This window comes from Alexandromys fortis, unplaced genomic scaffold, assembly GCF_014885135.2.
Source record: "Alexandromys fortis isolate MF-2015 unplaced genomic scaffold, M_Fortis_MF-2015_v1.1 scaffold_18, whole genome shotgun sequence".
Taxonomy (NCBI): domain Eukaryota; kingdom Metazoa; phylum Chordata; class Mammalia; order Rodentia; family Cricetidae; genus Alexandromys; species Alexandromys fortis.
Window position 1 is genome coordinate 2,838,459 of NW_026067897.1, and position 22,817 is coordinate 2,861,275.

A 22,817-nucleotide genomic window follows, 5' to 3' on the forward strand; every position below is an offset into this window, starting at 1 on the left:
CGAAGGAGATTGTTTTATACTGCACGCCAAGGGTGCTAGCAACACCATGGCACACAAAAGAAGTCTTAGAAAACAGTTATAAAAATAGCACAAACTAATAAAAGAACATTATAAAAGTTACATGTCTTCTTTAATATGAGTATTTCGGAGCAAGATCTCAAAGTAAATTTTAGAAATTAAATCTTATTTTTTAAGATGAATTAAACAAGGCCATTCTTGAATAATCATCTTTATTAGTGTATTTTCAAAGATACATATAATCCTGAGCTACTGCATTTATACATTTATCATTTTCTCTTTGAGGTTTACATGTATTTCACTTCAAACTTCGCGGTAAGTGCATTTGTATATTAATCAGGAACATAAATAACTTAAAATATTAGTCGTGTCCCTCGGAATCACCTACTAATTTACTCAGGTCACTCAATTGTCTGATCAGCAATTTGAAAGAGTTTAAGCCATTAACTCTCAAATAATTACTTCGAGGCCGCACACGTGGGCAGTGCACGAGCTGATTCCACAGACCCCGGGCGACTCTTAGAAAGCCGTGAAGCTCGTTACCTCTGATCCATTTCCTGGAGTAAGCTGACTCATTCCTTATCTGGTCAGCTGAGAGACAGTAAGACAATCTTTAACTTTAGTGTTTCAGCTAAGGCAAGATGCCATAGGTTCTCTGCACAGGGAAGCGGGCACACAGGGATCTCACAAAGAAAAGTTTGCCATGATCTAAGGAGAGGGAATGCAGCCCAGTGTCAATGTGTCTGTGATGAGATGATGAAGCCTTATAAAGCATGTTTTCCGCAATACCTCCTCCAGTCTACAACGGAATACATCCAGCAGACTAACACTAAGTTCCATAAACCAGATTTTTGTAAATGCTAAATAAAAAGACAAAAATAAAAGGCAAAAGGTTCTGTAATCTTAGAGAAAAGCCATTTATCCAACATATCCAACTGTGGACAAACATGTTCATCCTAAGTATTTTAATTTACTACCAAAATATTGTATCTTTCTACAAACAACAAAAAACAAGCATATAATATCTAGAAATGTTTCTCTGACAAGAATGTCAAGTTTTTGAAAGTACACTCAATTTCTTTTTCCTGAATAAGGTAACTATAATCTTAGGTTAAAATTACAGTAAGCAGTTCAAGCAAAAATGCATATTGCTTAGATTTTAAAGCAAGCGATTCTGTTGAAAATGTAAGTACAAACGTGAACCTATTGTAGAAACATTTATAAACACTTCTTGGAAATAGCCACAGATCAGCGAGTAATGACATTACTGGTTTAAACATAATAAAAGACTGGTGTTAGATGTAACATGTGATGACAAACACAAAAATACCTCTAAATGATTTAAAAGAACAAAGACGCACTTTATTTTTCCAAGTCTGATAACCTAGCAGCAAATGAACTTGCGTATACTGTACTATAGTGAGCAACTGTTCAGAAAGGACTCAAAGTCTTGAAACTACTATACAAAGCAGGATGGAATCCACGAGGAGAAATGACTTGAAGGCGTCCAAAGGAGCGTATCAAGAGCTACTGGACACGCTCACCTGCGTCAAGGATTCAGGGGTAGACTTAAGCAAAACTGTGTTCTGGATAACTGACTCTTATTGCACCCCAGTAACAAGCTCGGATAAGGCAAATCAAACCTAAGAGATAAGCAATTGCCCAAGACACGTAGGTTGCATGAAATCGCCTCGAAAAGTCTTGTGTGCCAACCTAAAATGAAAAACAAAACAAGAAATTAGAAACTTTAAGGAAATATTTGCTGGGAAAACTTGGGTTGGCCCTCCCTCTTTGGGATTATGTGAAACACGTCCGCAAACTGAAGCCAATTAGGCCTTCTAAGATTACACGTGGTTCTTGACTGATTAACATACAACAATGGTACTTGCGTTAACTACACATTTTATGAAGTAAATAGAAAAGCACACTGCCCGGCATAGTGGTGAGAACCTGTGCATGCTAGGGCGCAGTAACAAAAGAGGGATAAAAGTAACAATGAAGAAGAAAATTCACATTGTTATCTCTCACTTAATGGCACAGTAAACTTTGCTCATAAGATGGGACCAGGTGTACTGACCAAAGAACACAGCACGGAAAGCAAAACAGATCAACTCCCTGCTCCCTTCTCCTAGTGTAATCCCAGTGCCAACCATTCAACTTCAGTCTCTCTGGAATCAACACATCCTCAGAGCAAACATAAATCTCTGCTTGACATGGATAAAGAGATTGATTTTCCAAATCTCTGTAAATGAGCAAGTGTTGATTTGGATATAAGATACTCCATGATCATGCAAAGTTGGTTCTGCCCACTCAACAAAAGTAAAAAAGGCTTTTGAAAAACGAATAATGAATTTCTCAGTGCTAAAGACTTTCGGAGTGGCACAATCATAGCCTTTTCCTGGGTAGGCAGACTCCATCAGAAACAGTTCAGGCACAATGAAATCCTGACTTTATGTAATTAATATAATGCCATGAAATCTTTTTCAATGGGCTGGAGAAATGGCTCAGAGGTTAGGAGCACTGACTGCTCATCCAGAGGACCTAGATTAGACTTCCACCTCCCACACCAGGGCTCATAACCATCTGTAACCCCAATTCCAAATTCTCTGGAACCTCCTGCTGGCCTCCATGGGCATCAGCCATTCAAGTAGTGCACAAACAGGCATGCAGACAAAACACCTGTGCATGTAAAATAAAATTAAAGTTTTTTTTAAAGATCTTTAAAAAATCAACTACTTAAAAAAATACATATCCAAGGATTGGACATCTGATTGACCATAGACCTTCAGAAGCTCTAGAACCTGTCAGGCTGAGTGGTCACCATCTTGGGGATCTCTGATAACTGTCCCAAATCTCAGAACAGACTAAAGATGCAGAAAAAACATCTAATAGTAGTTTTCAGTCTCTTGGCGTGGTAGGGTACACCTGTAATACCAGGGTTTGGGATTACAGCAGACAGGAGGATCACAAGCTCAAAGGCCACCCTCTGCTACGTGAGACCCTTCAAAGAAACAAACAAAGGCAGTACTCACGGTTAGACCAACTCCAATGAAAATACATATCATTCCGATGGTGATATAGGCACAGCAGCGTCTCCGGGGAAGTGCACTACCAACCGAAGAGCTGTAAGGGGCAGAGCAGAGGGACACATTAATATTTATGCCAAGACTTTTCGTCACATCTTCATGACTTGTTATGTCCGGCTTCACTAACATACTGGCTTCATTTGTTTCTTCACAATGACAGACAGTATGCATAAAATGACATTTTTTTTCAACAAATGGTAAATGGTGCCCTGCTCACTGACAATATACATTCATAAATAAATAAATAAATAACAACAACAAATCACTATGGCCCTTGATAATGCTTCAGATGTCCATATCCAAAGGTCTTACCCAGAACAAAATACCAGATTAAAAAGCAGCCTTTGGCTTGCTTATGGTTTATGTTTTGTGTGAAAAATTTGGAAAATGGAGAAATCAATGAAAAAAGAAAGCACGTGTGATTCTCCTGCCCTGAAAGTCTCCCGGGGCCCTGGCTTACTCTCTTCCTGCCAGTCTTTACCCTGGCCCAAAGGCAGCGTGAATATTTCCCTGTTATCGAGCATTCTCAAAATGGAGCTCCATGACGCAAGCAAAGGGCTCTACCACCTCCCCTCATTCACACTTGAGGGTATCCATCGTTCCAAACACTGGCAGCTAAGCGTCACTTAAAGCACTGTGCTTATATCTCATCTTGGTCTTAAGCTATTTAGAATTAGAAGTGTGACACTGTAGGGATTAAAGTATTACGGTTTCTCAGCGGTGTTGAAAGCCTGCAGGAAATTCATCAGAGCATACACTGTGACTGGTTTCTCAAGTGAAACCCAAAATCCGGTATTTACTTCTCTCCACTTCCAATTTTGGTAATTTTCTAAATGATGCGAGTATAGCAGAGAACAAGAAGCCCAAGCCCAGTGAGCAGCGTTTGCTAATGTGTGCACATTTATTGCACACACCATATGCAAGGCACCGTTAGTTAGTGAGATGACAGAAAGAGGTGTCACCTCGGCATGGCAAGTATCGAGAGCACGTGTACTCTTTCAATGACTGTCTACTGAATGAGTGAAAGAGAGGAACAGGCCACTTATCAGACATAATTTATAAGCATGATACCCTCAACAGGTTAATTCTGCATAATAATTTCCTTCAGTGCCCAAATCTTCACATGAGTTAATGAATTTTGCTGCAAATATAGGTATCATCGATTTTCCTGAAGTAAACATTAACAAACATCCCGGTGCGTTGGGGACAACAATAGACGCTGCATCGTGCCACTGTGCAGACAGCTGTCTGCAGTCTCTAGGACATGTATAGTCCCAGGCCTTAATGTTTTGTTTTGCCTCTGCTTTTCGGTTTTAACTCTTATATAACCTGTTATAGGTGTCCTGCTTTAGAGCTCGCAGCTGGGTCTTGTTTCTCAATACCACCTGTATGGCAATCTGGTGGTTTCTGACTTACCATGCATGAGAAACCAAGCAATGTTCTTTATAACTTCAGAAGAGGCAATGGGAGAATGGAAGTGCTATGGTCTGAACATTGCTTCTTCCCTTCTGAAACTCACGTTGGAGTACAATCTTCACAGTGAAGTCTTAAGAGGATGGGGATTTAACAGGAAGAGTGTAGAGATGTGTGGCTGTTGCCAGGTAATTAGAACTAGATATGGTCACCAGGGCGATACCCCATGAGTGAATCTTATGCATGTTATGTTTTATTCTCAAAGAACAGGCAGAAAGACCAGAAAGTGAAAGGCATGTATACATTCCTCGTCACTAGCCATGTAAAACTCTGTACCACCTCAAAATCCAGTCAGCAAGAAGGCCACTACCACATACAGGCCCCTGGATCATAGGGGCTGTGATAAGCCTTATTTAATTTTTTATAATGCTGAAGTCTTTAGTATTTCATTACTGCAGTACAAAATGAACCAATACAGGGAGGTTTGAAGGCAGGCAGGATGTACATAGGTAGAAGGCTGGGCCATTCTAGTTTATAATAGAAGTGTGGCTCAAGAATGAGAGAAAAACAATACTCAAGCCATTCTCCCACAGGAAGTTTGCACAAGCAAACAAGAGAAGCAAAAGAGATTTCAGCTAGTTTGAGGGGTTTACTGGGTGTTTCTGAGGCAGCCAGGGGAGAGGACGTGAAGCAGACAGACAATTCCACGGCTCACACACAGGATACAGGAAAGAATCAAGGAACTGTACAGGGTGCTTATAGAAGTAAGGAATGTGTTATTGTAGCACAAAGGGGTTATTTGTATGTACCGGAGGAAACAATGAAAGCTCTAGAACGTAGGTAGAGTTTTAAATCTAGGGACCGTATAAAGTTTCCTACAAACTTAGTAAGCTTAGTGGTTAAGAGAAACCCTGTCTCCAAAACAAAACAAAAAAACAAAGGAAAAAAAAAGAAGAAGAAGAGGAGGAGGAGGAGGAGGAGGAGGAGGAGGAGGAGGAGGAGGAGGAGGAGAAGAAGAAGAAGAAGAAGAAGAAGAAGAAGAAGAAGAAGAAGAAGAAGAAGAAGAAGAAGAAGAAGAAGAAGAAGAAGAAGAAGAAGAAGAAAAAGAAGAAGAAAGAAGGAGAAGAAGGGCCATGGCATCTTCTTGAGCCACACAGCAGGTAACTCACGTATTTGCATGCTCTGGGAACTACTAGAAGACCTGAAGTCAAGACTCTAAAATCATATGGGCCTGCTTTTCTAGGAAGCTGGTTGAAAACTTTAAGGCTGGGGCCAAAGGGTAACTTTTGAAAGCCTCCACCGCAGCACTAACACAGGGTGCTGAATGGGTGGAGTGAAGGTGAAACAGGAAGAACAGGGAGGAGAAAGTAAAATGGCAAGGGACATAACTGTTACAATATCTGCATCCATATATAGATTAGAAAGAAAAGATACAATCACAATTCTGGCTGCACTAGAGAAGTGGGGTAAGACTCACTGACACATGCATCCTCCACAAGGAATACTGGTGTGAGGAGTGGGGTCAGGAAGTTGTTCAAGGCGTATGTGATGTCATCTAGATGCTAGAATTACTATCTCCTGCCAGCTGCATGTTGTGTAGATCCCGGGCTCCTCCTAAAAGTCTCCAGAGCATCTAGGAAGGACGGTCATCATTGGCCCCAGCCTGCCTGCATCGATGCCCAGTGCTCTCAGTTGGGTCCTGACATCAAGGCAATGCTTTGCCTCCCTGGGGTCTTTCCACAAGTGACTGCTTCTGCACTGAATTACACTGGCTTCTTTGCGAGTTCCCTCTAGTCTATAACTTAGACCACAGTTCACCCTCTCCTGAAGGCACCTCTCATGATCGCTTTCCCGCCAACCTTCAAAGCACAGCACACATTGCCATAGTAGCACCAAGAAGTTTTAATGTACTTTTCTCTCTTGCTCCTTCCCCACCTTCCGCCTACCAAGCTACTGGGCATCACCGTTAAGACGTTTATCTTTGAAGTTCCCAGTAACACCGGAGTGTTGGCTGAAGTAAGAGGGCTAACTCAGAAAATCTAAAGGGCGGCAGCCAAGAAGAAGAGTCCGTAATAACTGAAAACAGTAGAAAGGTATTCACAAGGAGTTCCTGGTGATGCCGAATTGACATCCAACGAGAATTTAGATGAAAAGCCCATGTCTCTCTTAGTCAAAGATCCACCATAGCCTCTCAGTTGGGGACTACAGCCCCAACTGTACTTTCAGAACGCTAGAACTGAACATCCAGGTGGCAGCCACCATCTGCCAGGAAAGGAAAACACATCTTCAGCTACAGCAGCCCCCACTTCTGCATTAACAAGGAAACGGAACAGGGGAATACATTTCCTTGACTGGGGAGCCACGGGTAAAGCTGTCCTCAAGTGCTTGTGAGATTAACACACGGCAAACAAGTGTTGTAGTAATGATGTCGTAACTCCAATAAACAAAAAGGAATTCTAGGATAGTTACGTTTGATGAAATAAAACGCTGTCTAAGCTTCCTAAGAGACCCGTTATGTTGCTAGGAAGAAAAAGGTGCCAGAAGAGATCTGGAAGGCAGCTACGGGTGCCCCTATGATGACAGCTTCTGCCCACAAGCAACAAACGCCCTGAGTCTCCCATGCTCAGAGTACGATTCCAGTTCTAGAGACCATCTTCTTAGAACAATGGTTAAACTGCTTCCGTCCACGTGAACGTCTATGCACACTATTCCCTAAGGAATTGATACAAACACTTCCTCATATCAATACAGCCTTATGGTCAGAAACTTGACATTCTTACCAGAAAAATAGAGCCATTGTTCTAAAGTAGTTAAACAAGTTCCTTAAGCACAACCCTTACCCCTCGCAGCGGTTTCTAACTTGTAAAACTATCCGGACAATCTCTGCATTCTCAGGTTCCTGCAAAAGCTCTGGCTAATGTGCACCAGGGTCTACAGGACCACTTGTAGCTGTGCTCAGAGTATCTAACCCTCTGCTTCATATTTTCTGTGGCTTTTTAATACTACCTGATGTCCTCGGCAAAAGAATTTCCCACATAATTTTGTGTATATTGTGATACATGCATAGACATGGATCGATAGCATGCATATTCATGTTTCAGGAGTTGTGGCCTCCCCAACATGACTTTTTTTCCATGTATGTATTTGGGGTTGTCTACTTTCCTTCTCCATGCATGGACTTCCACCAAATTCAATAAAACAAAGGGCTTAGGTGAATTATTTCATGAATTTTAAGTATCTCTTCTTTTAAAGTTAAAAATGAATGATAAAGAAAATTATCCCGGGATTATAGTTAATTGAAATCATTTAGCAGTAAGGAATGGAGACATTTCATTACGTATTCTCAATTTTACAGATACTTTTTAATTATTTTCTCTGAGAAACCATTCATGGGATTCTTCTATTTTCAAAACAAAGTTAATTAGATCACACTAAAAAGTCATATAAAGTATGAATCCATATTTTCTGTCTTAAAAATCAAATTGTCAAAACATTCCGGCCCAGTTGACTTTGCTTACATTACAATTCACACATGGAAGTGGATGATCATTTTTAATTAAATTTTCATTGTCAAAGTTAATGCTGTGCAGCAAGGCTAACACATCAACCTAAGACTACTCACTAAAAAGCCCTTCTCACGAGATTGGTCCTCAGCTGCTCTCTGGGCACTCTGGTTTTTAAAACGTTGCTAGCATTCCATAAGTGTAAGGGTATAAATTCTCTCTGTAAGTGATACAGGTTACACCAACTACGAACTGTCCTGTTGGCCACCTGGAATGTGGGTATGTGCTGGCAATAGGTGCCCATGATCCCCCACCAAGTCTCAAGTGAGTGCCCTTGGCAGACACACACTGCAGATGCACTAACAATTCTTTCACAGAGGACTCAAGGGAAAGGCCTCTTTGAAGCTTCTGCTTGACGTCTCCAAGGTCTGCTCCCGTTTGTCTTCCCCCTTGGCTGAGTATTTAATATTCCTCAGCTAGAATACACTCCTATCTGTAGTATGCTCCTTGGGACAGAATCTTGGTCCTCAGAACCCCCAACACGTAAGCCGTAGAATATATTTTTTAATCAAAATATCTTTGTGGTTTCCCATGGTCATATTGCTTTTTACCCTTTCCCTAGGCAAACCTGTCAGAAACATAAATAAACAGACTTTACAGTTAAAGCAGAGAGTTCCATAAACTTTGTCACAGTGATCATCTCATTAGGAAGGGAGTGGAAAAACTAACCATCAACCAATTACAGACTCACCAACAACAGGTTTTTCTCCTTGATTACAAGATTTCTTACAAACTGTAGATTAGCTGCAAGAGATTATAACCTTTATAACACTGGAAACTCTCCAGGTAACTGACAATCTATTAATTTTACTCTCCTAGAAATGGATTTCCCTTTAAAGAACAACAATCAAGCCCAATCATTTTAGTTTAGAAATCGGCTATATTAGTCTAAAGATGACTTGTCTTTGTCTTGAAAATGATAAATATATTAGGCATTCACTCTCTTCATAGCACATATTAAAATTCAAATCTACTTAAGTGAGGATTCCAAACTCTGTAGATTTCTCCACGGTATTTCCAGCAGTAGAGAACTTACATTTTTTTGCAGTGTGGACATTTCGCCAGAGTGTTGAACCTCAGTTCCATCCACTGTAAAATAAATAAAGAGAGGGATTTGAAAAGAAAAACAACTAAAAACCAGCCAATCTGAGCTGAATGTTTGTTTTAGTCTGAATGTCGCCAGGAATCACGACAGCAGCCATCAATTGCCTTCTCGTGGTTCCACAGCTTTTCACCTCGAGAGCTTTTCCCATCCCTTGAGAAAGTATTTTGGGATCCCAGTCTGAACCGGTTCCCATGACTTTGTCAAGGCTCTGACGCCAGCTAGATCTGCCTCACGAGGGAAACAGAAGGCCATCCTGTACTCTCGTCAGCTCTTTTCCTCTGTGCTCTCGGCTCACGGATGAAGTCTATCGGGTACCTTCGAGCTTTATTTTCCTGTAAGCCCCGAGGACCAACTTGTAAATACTTGGATATTTTGATTGATACCTTCCTTCGCCTTTCTTTTTACTTGTGTGAGAGACCATGGCATACATAGTAAACTAACCAGAGGAGCCCCTAACAGAAATGCAGCCAGGAAACTATCCTCCTCCCTCCCTGTGTGTGAAATGTGACAAAAACACAGTAATGCAGTGGTACAATTTTCTCCTCCATCCACCGGTAAATGGGTAAGAGAATGCGTAATTTCTCTCATAAAACCATCATTCAGACACTCAAAATAGCACACAGATCTTAAGACAAAGCCTTTCAAGGAAAGTTCCCGTACACTTAAGCTAAAACCTTTGCTGCATGAAAGTCTTTTCAGATGCCTTTCTCAAGGGGTGTGGCCGTTGCTCTGGCTTTCTGTGAATGCTGAACAGCTGTGGGGCCCGGGGTTCTCTGTGATACCCCAACAAAGGCTTCTAGTGGTTCCTCTTGCTGTAAATAAGATGACAGTATATTTCTTTCATGGTTTTACATAAATATGTCATTAATTTTTCTCCAAACAAGTTTCCCATATAAAAAAATAATAATTTTTGTTTAGGATTCTAGGCATCCAATTTCTAATTGTTGTGTTTTCAATAACTTGTGCATATTCCAATGTTTTCCAGAGAACAAAAGGTAATTTTAACAAAGTATCTTACGGGTTTTCCTTTCTACATTTTCTCTCATCCCTACGTTTAGGAAATGAGTGAAGGGTGTGTGGATTTCCTGTGCTGTTTCTTCATTTTAACTCAAACTTCATGAAGCCCTGCGAACCTATCAGAGCCTCCACATACTCATCCCTCACCATAGGGCACACAGCCCCAAGGAAAATAAACTCAGAATGACGCCACAAGAATGGTCAGGATTTTTGGAGAGGTTATTTTCCACGTTTGAGAACGTCAACCAAACACGTCATTTTCAAGCAGCAACCAACTTCTCCTCACTTCTTACACTCTGTCACATGTTAGTTTATTTCTGTTATTCTTATCTGTAAAAGATTCCTGTATTAATGTGCCAAACAGACATTTACACAGATTTACACAGAAGCCAGAACAGAACACAAAATTCAGTGTTCTTTTATATTTTCATAGCAAAGTTAGATGAGTTGCTGAACTTGCAATATCATTTCAGATGCTATTTATAAACAGCTTTTCATAAATGATTTCTATAAATGAAACAAGACAGCGGCCTGAGACGGCAATTCCAAAACCCTTCTGTCAAGGCCAAGCCCACGACTTGAGATTAACACATTGGAGGATACGAATTATAGGTGACGGGCCAAAGAGGATCATTTGTATCTGCATCATTATCTTAAAGTGTACATTTCAATGTAGATTAACCTTGGCAAATTCATTTATAACCAACGCCTGAGACTTGCTGAGACTGTAAACTGTATGGTCAACAGCATGACATGAGAGGTGTTGTTGTCTCCAAGTATGGTCTCTCAGATGCAGCAAATTCAAACAAGAAAAGACTTCAGAGCTGGGGTTGATTTTGTGTTAATTTTTTTTTTTGAAAAAATTTGACTTTCTGCAATCTCACTATCTAAAATGTTGTGTCTGTATTCTTCAAATGGTTAAACCTTGAAGTCCTGATAGAAAACAAACAAACAAGCAAACTTTTGTTCCGGTATCTTGGTCACTTCTTCCCTAGTTAGGGTAAGACACCTGCAAGAGACCCAGAATCTAAAAACTAGCATGTCTACCTCTTTCATGAATACCTAGGCCTGCTCTGACCTGACTCCTCTGTGCTCCTAGGTGGAGAAGAGAACATCTTTGCTGATGACGAATAGTGTTTGTGCCACGGTAAGAAGCAAGGTCTGGTGTGCCTGCCGACCATCATGGTTTCCTATAGACGCTGCACTGTTGCAGCTAAACCATCATGGGTACCATCCATGAGCTGGGAAAACACAGCACAGAAGCCAGAAGACAAGTACCTACAGGGGCTCCTTTAAGCCATGCGTCTGCGTTTCTCCTCATCTCAGCTTGCTTGACGCTACCTCTTCATTAATTAAAACAAGACGTATGGTAACTGGACCAGGATCAAGCAATGCCTTACTCAAAGCTCATCCTCAGTTCCTCGAATTCCTAACCCCTCAGTTCTCATGCTGGAATCCATGACTCCATCTTTAGAAAAGCTACAGCTTGGCACCTATGCCCACATGGTACAGCCCTTACCATCAACCTCATCTCCGTGGTGCTGGGCGTCTTTGTATAGTGCCCAGTCCCAGCATTGCCAGTGGTGGATGGGAAAGGGCACGTGGTAGACTTGGACTCCAAGTTTGATGTAATCAATTTGTCAGGAGAAAACACGATAGCAACATATCTATATCTGTGATCAAACTCCTGCAACCTCAATCACACTACTCTGTGAGGGCTCTCAAGTGCTGCTCCCGTGAGAGTTTGAGATCATCAATTTGGTGGACGAGGTTCGCGGCCTGGCGAGGGACCTGGTCAAGAGAACTCTCTGTCTGACATCCTGTAGGCACAGGCATGCACAGACAGAGAGACGCTCCACTCCCTGCCTGATGGAAGCCGAGGGAATTATGAAATTATGAGGGAACTGCATATGCTCCCAAGCAGGAGCTCCCAATCCACAATCTAGAAACTAAAAGCAACAAGTAGGGAATAGAAGAAAGGACTTTTAGCAGCCCTTAATCTCAAACTTAAACACTTGAGAAAAACTTGCAGCCTAGCCAGTCCATTCCCTTGTCTCTTTGGATGTAATCCCTTTGTGATGGCAACCATGGGCTCTGTGTTAATCCTGAGAGATGCCCAGACTGTCCCCTGCACTTGCTTCATCCTCTGGCCTGACCGTACCCTAAGATAACAACACAGCCAAAGTCTCTATAAAGGGATGTTTATTTGTTCTCTTTTGTGCTGCACAGAAGAGTCCATTTAATAGCGTTTCTTCCCAGGATTCGAGAGGGGAATATGGCAGGGAGTCTGATTCTTCAGCTCCTATGCTGTTTATACAACAAGGAGAATGGTAAGTAAAAGTTATGGCTCTTCCAGGGCAAAGCCAGTCAAATAACAGAGTTCTCGTTAAAAAAAAATAAATCACTCCTGTCAAACAGTCAAAAGTAACTCTAAAACCTCATCATTTTTAGACACCTTTCAATTATTGCATTTGTTTCTAATCTATTCTACTGATCAGATAAACACAGTGGCCTCATGGTATGTTTTTCTAAGAAAGCTCATAAATACGGCTTTATTGTGTAAAATCAATCACTTAATATTTCCTCGCTGGGATACAATAGACAATGAGAAGCACCTGGAAATAGGTTTACACTGAAACTATCATTTCCTGCTGAAAGCTGCCATGGGGGTATACAGTAGGTGACAACTAGTGTTCAACAGGCCGACCCACCAGATGGGCGAGTCTCTGCTGGGGAGGCCCACTAGGCAAGGTCCGTAGGGTGACTGGCTGTGGAAACTGCTTGTTGTCTGCCATGTGCCACTTCATTTCTTCCCTAAGAACTGCATTTCTTCCCTATGAGCTGTTTATGGGTTTCTTCCTACTGCTTGTGAGTTTATCACATGGATATATTCAACCTCCTGGGCACACCCAGCTGTGGATGATCAGGAAGATGACTTCTGCTCAAGCTGTATAATTCTGATGAACATTTTTCATAACTGAGACTGACGGAGAATTCTCAGGCACAAAGACAGTCTTTTACACAGACAGATAATTTTAGACTCCAGAACAAATTCAAGCAGGCTGGTCGACCGGTTTAACCCTGCTTATTCACTTTATTCTTCTAGGAAATTGTTATCCAAAAATGGTCCTCAAAATAATCACTATTCTCTGACCACAGGATTCTCTCAAAATAGTTTGGATGACCAACAATATTTGGTCATGCAACATAAGAACTCCATTTCAGATGTTAACAGCGATGCGCATGAAACATAATACACTGAAGAATACAAAAACTTCTGCCCAGTTTTTCTAACCTATAGTTATAAAGGTGTTTATGGACTAATAACTGATGGTCCATTACATAAATACGGCATTAAATACACTTTACAAACACAACTCTCATTTTCCTAAACCGTGTCAATGAGTCCAAGCAGGTCTTGAAGCAGTGTCAAATAGTAAACTCCTAAGCAAGTTAACCTAGGAATTATAACCCTATTAAAAGATGACGCTATAAACAGAAGGATGCTGTTTAACAGACTCATCGCACTAATCTTTAATCCACAAAGGGGATGGGCCCTCTGGCCTCAGGAGGCCAAAAACAGCATTTTTTTTTTATTGTTGTTATTATCTTTTGGCTGAAAAGGTCATAGCTATCTTCTAAGGTAATATTTTTTTTCTTTTTCTTTTGTCTCTAGAAAACTCAACTACAGTTCAGCCTAGCTTTTCATCTCTTCAGGATTAAATATCTGCATAATTTTATTTCTAAACATGACTTCACGTTCTTGTCAGACACATTTTTCTCCTCTTGATTTTCTCCACTCAGGACAAAGAATGAGTAGAAAAGAGCCAAGATTATTCATGTCTAGCACAATAATGATGAGGCCACAAGCAGGAAGGAGAGTTAGGAAGTCCATGTTCTCTTATGAACGCTGAGCCATCTTTCCTCCCCAATCTCTGGTGTGCTGGGGATGGAACTCAATGCTCCTAACTTTCAGGCAAGGCCCCAAGACTGCAGAAAGCCCCAGTAAGGGAATATAACAAATTGTCTCTCAGCTCTCGGCCCCCTGGCTTCTCTTATTAACCTGAAACTATCAAAATCAACTCCCATCCTTTAAATGCCAATAATGTCCTCCCATATTACCAAAAATAGCTTTCCAGAAATTCTGAAATCATCTTTACATTCTGCACTTTAAAGTTTTTAATTATTGTTATTGTGCAAGATATGCTAGTTTGGTCATCTGACTCAGGTGCCTAGCCTAAGTATTAAGGAGAAGATTTAGCTGTAGACGGAGTCTATGACAGCCAAATACCTAAATGCATAGTGATGTGGGAGTGTCATATATCAATCTGTTGATTTCATTGGTTAAGTTATAATAAAACAGCTGCTTGGCCTCATGGCTTGGAACATAGATGGGAGGAGTAAACAGAATAGAATTCTGGGCGGAAGAGGAAGTGAGGTCAGACTCTGCTCTGCTCCCGGAGAGACTCTGCTCTCCGGATCACAGACGCCATGCTCAGCTCTCCCAGGCAGATGCAAGCAATGAAGCTCCTCCAATCCCGGATGGATGTAGGCTAGAATCTTCCCGGTAAGCGCACCTTGGGGTGCTTACACACATCATTAGAAATGGGCTAGTCCAGGTGCGAGAATTAGCCTGTAAGGGTTAGAGTTCATGGGCCAAGCAGTTCTTAAATGAATACAGTTTGTGTGTTGTTATTTAGGGCATGAGCTAGCCAAGCGGCCAGGGTGTTGGGGACGCAGCCCCGCCGCCCTTATTTCAACAGCATAGATTATGTTTTAAGATTATGAAAACTCCCCTCCTACACATCTATTTAAATTCTCAATTTGGATCACTTCTCTAGAATTCACTGTCAGATGATCACCTTAGTGCTAAATCGAGGACATTAAAAAGGAAAAGAATAAAGATTAGGGGGAGGGGAGTCACTGGTAGGGGGCAGGAGTAACAGGGACCTGGACAGACTGGAAGAACCACAAAGGTTTTCAAACAAAAGCTTTGCTTGAAAAGGCTATAATGATAGCTAGCATATTACATCATGATTTAAATTTAAATATCTATATCTATATATCTATTCTTAACACTTTTCTAATCAACATCATTACCTCTCTGAATAATGAAAATTGAACATCTGTTCACCCCTGTACAGCTCTACGCATGACATCCACAGATGTAAAGTGTAAAGCACCTTTGTTTTATTAGTATTTCACATTTTTTTAAAATTGTTTCACTGTGTGTGTGTGTGTGTGTGAGTGTCTGTGTGTGTGTGTGTGCGTGTGTTTCTGTGCACTGACATTGTAGAGGTCAGAGGACAACTTGTGGGAATCGATCCTTTCCTTCTACTGTGCGGCTTCCTAGGATTGAACCTGGGTTTTCTGGCTTAGCAGCAGCAAATACCTTTCCCCGCTCAGCCACCTTGTCACCTGACAGAAAGCATTCTCTAGTTCTGCATTCCTCCTGGAGTAGGGCCATGCCTTCCAGGCTAGGGACATCTCTGCACTCAAACAAAGCATCCCCACGCTCTATGCCACATGATCTTTTTCTTTCTTTTCTTTCCTTTTTCTTCTTTTTCTCCCAGACAGGGTTTCTCTGTGTAACAGCTCTAGCTGTCCTGGTACTCACTTTGAGGACAAGGGCAGCCTTGAAGTCACAGAGATCTGCCTGCCTCTACCTCCCAAGTGCTGGGATTAAAGCCATACACCATCACACCCCACTTTTAATTTGATTTTTAATTATCTTTTCCTTCCTAATAGGTTAGAAAACTCTATGAAAATAGAGATGGCTTTCTTGTTTGCCATGATTTCCAGGGGATTTGCCCAGCACCTGGTACACATGCTCTCAATATTGTTAAATAAATTATACTGTGGAATATAACGCCTTTCAGTATGTTGTGAATATGCGTTGCTCTCATTAGTTGATGAATAAAGCCGATTTCGCCTATAGTCAAGCAGAATAAGGCTGGGTGGAAAAGTCAAAAGGCGATAGAGTGAGGAGGGTAGAGTCTAGGAGACACCAGCAGCCACTGAAGGAGTAAGATGTCAGAGCACCCAGTAAACCACAGGCCACGTGGTGATACACAGATTAATAAAAATAGGTTAATTTAAATGTAAGAGCTAGTCAATAATAAGTCTGAGCCACTGCCCAAACATTTATAATTAATATAAGCCTGAAAGTGATTATTTGGGAACTGGTGGGCCGGAGAGAGCCTTCGGGTTACAAAACCACATTAGCTCTTTTGTAGGGTAGCTGCAAAGATAATTCATGGACGATCAGGAATAGAAAATATAAGGAATGCAAGGAGATTCCTGAATAATTTGGAACAAAGTCTGTTCTGCAGAGTTTTAAAGGTATTACATTCAAAAAAGTTTCTTCATGTGAGACAAAGAGCAGTAAATGTGTTTAATATATATTTAGCCAAGTCAATTTACTTTATCTGTTGACATCTGTAAAGTATACTAATCTGTACTAAGTCAATATGAAGTGACTGTAAACAGAAATCTGTGGCTTATCCCAAGTATATTCCATAATTTATGGAAGCATTGTTCTTATTAATAAAATAAAATATAAAGAAAGGAATTTATATTTCATCCTAGATCAGAAAAATCCAAGTGATTATGATGAAATATACACAATTAGATGAGTGAAGAAATTTCCATTTTCTTCTCCAACCATCACTCTAATAACAGTATGTGAAATTTAAAGATGTAAGATACATGGGGCTGGAGAGCAGTCTCTCAACGCTTAAGAGCAATGGCTGCTCTTCTACAGGACCTGGGTTTAATTCCCAGCACCCACATGTCAGTTCACAACTGTCTGTAACTCCAGTTCCAGGGGATCTGAAGCCCTCACACCAATGTACATAAAATAAAATTAATATTTAAACAATGTAAGACACTGTAAGGGAAAATAACAACAACAAAAGCAGAAGGAAAATGGCTTCCAATGTGTGTACAGTAGAAACCAAAGTCTTAGCAAGTGACTTGGTGAACCAGATGCTGAAAGAGGGAATTGCCAGAGAAAGCAGGCAGGTTCCCACTGAAGAATCCTTTCTCAGTTCAGGTACTTGAACGACTTTCGAAGTCAGATGTTAGAGGGTGTGGTAAGAACAAGGAGCATCACTTTCATGCTCGCTGAGGTCACTGTAGCCAAAATGCAGAAGCCACCAGTCAACTCACTGACAGACCAAGGAAAGGTTGTACACCCACGAAATGAAATAATTCAGATTTAAGAAGGAAGGCAACTGCGGCACATTATAACAACGTAAGTGAACATGGAGGATGTTAAAGACGCAGAGAGAGTAACACTGCGTGATGATGGCTATATTCAGAACCCAAAACAGCGAAACCCTTAGAGGTAGAGAAGACAAGCGTTGTTCCAGTGGCTCAAGAAGGATGAGCAAGAATTGGGAACAGTCTGCTCCACAGCTAATGGTACTTTCCTGTCTTCTTGAAATTATGAAGAAAGCAGATATGAAGTGCTGAAGTGTTGTTTTTAAGATACTTATACTAATCCGGGGGATATACCAAGTGATCTAAACGTTCACTTGTTTGAGTGTGATGATTTTAGTGTACACTAAATATATGCTTTCTTGTCACTTATACCGCAGGCTGAAAACCAAATACCCAAGTGTTTCTGGTAAGCTCTCTCTCCATGATACAAAGCCAGAAGCACTCCTCCCTCACCACAGGCAAGAGCTGAGTGATTTCTTTTGAAAAGGCATTGAGCTGTCAAGTTTATGAACCTAGGAAAGCCACGATGCTCTAAAAAACAAAGCAGTTACAGTCTGCAGCCCGAGCAGAAGGTGAGCACCTTACTATCAGTGCCTAGAATGTTGGAGCCAAGATCCAGCTTCCCCAGGAGATCAGAGAGTCTTCCCCCAGAGAAACTGGCCCCTCGGCAGATTTACAAGTATTAATGAAGGACAAGTTTTCAGAGAAAATGGAAAAGAAATCACCTAGCCTCTATCTATATATAGAGTCTAATGAGGGGGAGGAGAGGACTTAAATAAACACTTGAGTAAAATTTCTGTCATGAAAGAAACGCAAATAGAAAAATGAAGAAGAAGCAGAAAGAAGTCAATGAGAAAATAACACCTCATAGAAACCATGATTAGCATTCTCTGGACAGAGTCATGGGGGAGAGATTACAATCAAAAGGAAGCAGGATTTGAAAAGCTCTGAAGTTAGATCATCTGAAATAACTCCAAAGGCCCATGAAATACTCTCCCTGGGACACGTCCTCATGAAATTTCAGATCAATGGAGAAAATGAAAGAAAAGGAAGGAAAACACTAATCTACAGGGGAAGTAGGAAAAGATAAGAGCTCTTGAGTAAATTGGGAACATAGGGATCATGGGAGAGGACAGAAAGCGGGGGGAGGAAGAGGAGGGGAGAAAAAATATATAGCTCAATAAAAGCAATAAAAAAAGAAGGGAAAACAAGGAGAAATAGAAAAGAATAGGTCAAATAGGAAGGACCTGGAATTAAACCAGCAAACATCTCATTATCAATGGGGAAAATGCAATTTTCTGAAAGAACAATTGGAAGCTTCAAATCTAAAGAAATCATTATGCAAATTTAATGTTAGATTAAAAAGCACCTAAGAAATAAATGCTACTACTGTCTCTTCTCAGGACAAGGTCCACAGTCTGAAAGGCATCATGAAATGCAAATCTGAAGTCTGAAAAACACCTTTCGGGTGGTGGTAAAGGAGGTCCCAAGGTGACAGCCACAGAGCAGAGAGCTAAAATGGGAGAAATTAGCCGCATCTGACTAGATATAGAAATTATATAGATCCAAAACACCATGTAAAGAACTGAGAATGTATACATAGAAAACTAAAGAAACCAAAGCAGAGGGGCAAATATTTACACATTAAACAAAATGCTGAGAGTCGTGTGAGGAAAATGTACTGCATCACGTGGTTCAGCCATGAACACCACTGCCCTAATCCTATAAAGTATCAAACACTAAGTTATACAATAAGTCCGCTAGGAAGAAGGAAAGGAATTGAGGGAGGAAATACTAAGAAGGTGTGGATGTAAATGTTCAAGCTGTATCTTACATCTACTACAGAATAATGTCCAAAACTGACAAGTCAAACGGAAATAGGAAAAGAAACTATTTAAACACAGAAAACCATTATCAGTCGAGTTTAAAGCATTTGAGGGACACTAGCTGGTAATCAGGTAGATGAGGAAGTTCCAAGCCTGATTTGATATTTAGAACATATGCATAAAATTGCTTTACTACAATAAACCAAAGGAAAAGAGCCAATTACACATCTAATGCTTGTTCCTGCCATGGCAGCATTCATAGACGTCCTTGCAATGCTAAGACTCCGGAAAGTATCTAAGGACATAAAATAACTGTATTCTCCTAGGTATTGAATAACAATAGAAATTCTCTCTTACCTTTCTAGATGGGGTGAGTCTTTATGAAATTAAATTTTTAAAAATAAACTGTGATGTGAAGTCAGAAGTATTAAAACTACTTCTATAGATTTGCTCAAGTCGAATCCTTCTATTTTAGATTTTGTCCAATAATTTGTTGCTATGGAATAATTTTTTCTGTATACTGTGCAAATACATGTTGCCATGATTGGTTTAATAAACCAGCTGACTGGTTAATAGCTGAATGAGATAAAGTTAGACAGGAAAGCCAAACTGAGGATGATGGGATGAGGAAGGGAAGACTCAGAGAGGTAGAATGGAGATGAAGGGAGAAGCAAGATGGACAGACTATACTGAGAAAAGGTACCAAGACACGTGGCAGAGAATAGACAAGAAATATGGGTTAACTGAAATGTAAGAGTTAGCTAGTAATAAGCCTGAGCTATTGGCTGAGCATTCATAATTTATATTAAGTCTCTGAGTTGGTTAATTACAAAAAGGTTGTGGATGGGAAGACTTTCATGGGTATCTAAATTAATTTCCTTCGAAATATATTTTTTGTTGTTATTGTATTGTTTTGTTTTATTTTCCAAGACATAGTTTCTCTGTGTGTAGCTGTGGCTGTCCTGAAACTCACTCTGTAGACCAGTCTGGTCTCAAACCCAGAGATCCGCCTACCTCTGCCTCCCAATTGCTGGAATAAAAGGTGTACACCATCAATGCATGGCATCAAGTATACTTTTTAAGGTCAGAAAATTTTTTGTAAATCATAATATGAATTGTTCTTAATTAAAGAAGCCATAAACCTGGTTGAACATGTGTAATTTGCCACCAAGTAAGGTGAGAGAGCTAAGATTTATTTGCTCACCGATACCCACAGAGCAAAAAGTGGATGCATCTTTTATCTAATGTACAAATAATGTTATATATCCCTGCTATACACTGAACTCATTAGCTTCACAAATAAGACTCTATTTTAACCAACATACACTTGGATTAAAACTATACAATTACAAACAGTTCTGCAATCCATGACATCATGACCTACACTTACAGATTAGTGTCCAATGACCACAGTAGAGCTACTTACCAGGAATGTGTTTCCGCAGTGCCCACACACCACCCTTGTACCCTCTGGCTGGACTGGCAATGCAGGCTGAGTCGGCTGCTCCTCACAAATGAGCATTACCGGGCCAAGGTTAATAATGCGTCGACTGTGGAAAGAGAAGGCAAGCAAACCCATGAACCCACAGGCAGACTGAGAGCCAACTGAAACAGGTGGTCAGAAACAACGAACTGAATCAAGCATCAAACCCTGGACCCCAAATCACGGAAAGTACCAATAATCATTCAAAGGTAAAACAAAAAGTATGTTTTTCAGATATAATTCATATTATGGCATCAGCTCTGACCTTGGGAACCACTGAACTGCCATTTCCAAATTTTTATAATTTCAAATCACGAAGGTTGTTTCTTTTCTTAATCTACACAGACAACATGAATTTGGTAGGAGTCGGAATGCACAAAATATTTTCCACACTAATAAGTATGTCTGTCGTGAAAGTACCAAGTGCTGAGGTGAAACCGAATTTCTCTGAAAGCCTAGTATTCCTTGATAATTGTTCATTTGGAGATGGAACAAAGGTAAAGTGGGGTCCATGTTTCCTTTCTGTTCTCCAGCCAACCATCAGATGATGTATTTGATGGTCAAACAGCCGGAGACGTTGCAGGGAAAAGGAAACAGTAAAGGTGTTTCTACCCTTGCATGTCGGCACACGCATAATAGCATCTGGTATAGGCAATCAATCCCAGGCATTATCATAAATACACAGATATTCGTGTAGCATGCAAGGAGATTCACAATAAGCCTCCTGGGTTAAAATTAATTAAATCAAAGGTAAATAAGTAATTATTCTTACAGTTCATTAAATACCTACATAAGAAAAAGAAAATAACCATTGTCCATTCAAAAACATTATATTCTACAAATCTACCAAAACTCCTGACTGTGAGTTCTAAGTCTATAAGCTTAATAACAAGAAAATCTATGCTCTGTAGTGACTGAGGACAAAGACTGTCTGGAGCAAAGCCTAGCACGCAATGATTCTTGATAAACACTTGTTGAATGAACAAATGAATGAAGGAAGGAATCTTCATGTCTTACCAGTTGGGTCTCGGGCATCCTATTCGCCGAGATGTGTCCTTACATATGAGGAGACAATTACAAGGGCATCTAACATATTTCTTCCCTGTCGGGGGGGTTTTGATTGGCTAGATAATAGAAGAAAATGCAAACACAGGAAGTCAACCAAATTGTCAAAAATTGTTTATGCTTAAGGAGGAAACGATGAGTTGAAACCAGAAGACCCCACCATGCTATCAAGGTTCAGCCCGAGAACAAGTGCACACAAGTGCACACACATGGCTCCAAAGTTGAAGACACTGACTGGCGAGCACTCGAAATTTCAGGGACTGTGAGGATTTGATAGTAAAGAACCCATTTCAAAGTGCGCTTGTACTTTTATAGGGTGGGAATAGATATTGCATGCCCGTTGTTTTCTCCTTAAAGTTCACAAAATAAGGTCATACACCTGGCCACTTATGTAGAAGCATACACAGGACTCTCAGACCTGGCCCAAGCTCAACAGAAGCAACATTAGAGAAAAGTGAGCTCCTTGACCTTCAACTACTCAATAGCACAGAAGTGATTCATTTTAATGGTATATCTAACTTAAACATTTGCAATTTACCAATACCAGTATATATTAATTAATTTACAGTAAATTTAGAGTGAAAATAAATAACACTCCTTGCAGTATGAGAACGTAAGCCTGCCAAACTAGAGAGTCACACTGAAAAGAACAGAGCTCGTCTGTGGCACTCCTTCCAAAACACATGACCTGAGACCAAGCATGGGGAAACAGGAAACAGCTTGACCTGGGAGACAGTCTTCAAAATATCTTGTCTATACTGACCAGAACATAAAAGCAACAGAAAGACAAAAAGGAGCAAATCACAGATAAAAGAATGTTAAAACAATATGGCAACCTTAGGCAACATGTGATTCTGGCTTTACTTCTGCAGTTGAAGTCTTTCTTTCCTAAAGACACTAAAGAGACAGTTGGGAAACATGAATTCGCCCATAAGACTAAACACAGGGGTTGGGGAGATGCTCAGTGCTTAGGAGCAATAGCTACTCTTCCAGAGAACCGTGTGTGTGTGTGTGTGT

General features: G+C 40.5%; 1 protein-coding gene across 1 annotated transcript in view; it reads right to left on the reverse strand.

The window, feature by feature from the left end:
* Positions 1-213: 213 nt before the first annotated feature.
* The window catches only part of Pip4p2 (phosphatidylinositol-4,5-bisphosphate 4-phosphatase 2), a 51,823-nt gene continuing 29,219 nt past the window's right edge, over positions 214-22,817 (reverse strand). Inside the window, exons 3-7 of the mRNA XM_050165961.1 lie at positions 21,753-21,859; positions 20,679-20,802; positions 9,117-9,169; positions 3,051-3,141; positions 214-1,731 (exon numbers count right to left, since the gene is read on the reverse strand). Coding sequence (XP_050021918.1) covers positions 1,588-1,731; positions 3,051-3,141; positions 9,117-9,169; positions 20,679-20,802; positions 21,753-21,859 — 519 coding nt within the window. The 3' untranslated portion in view covers positions 214-1,587. The remainder of the gene's footprint in view (positions 1,732-3,050; positions 3,142-9,116; positions 9,170-20,678; positions 20,803-21,752; positions 21,860-22,817) is intronic.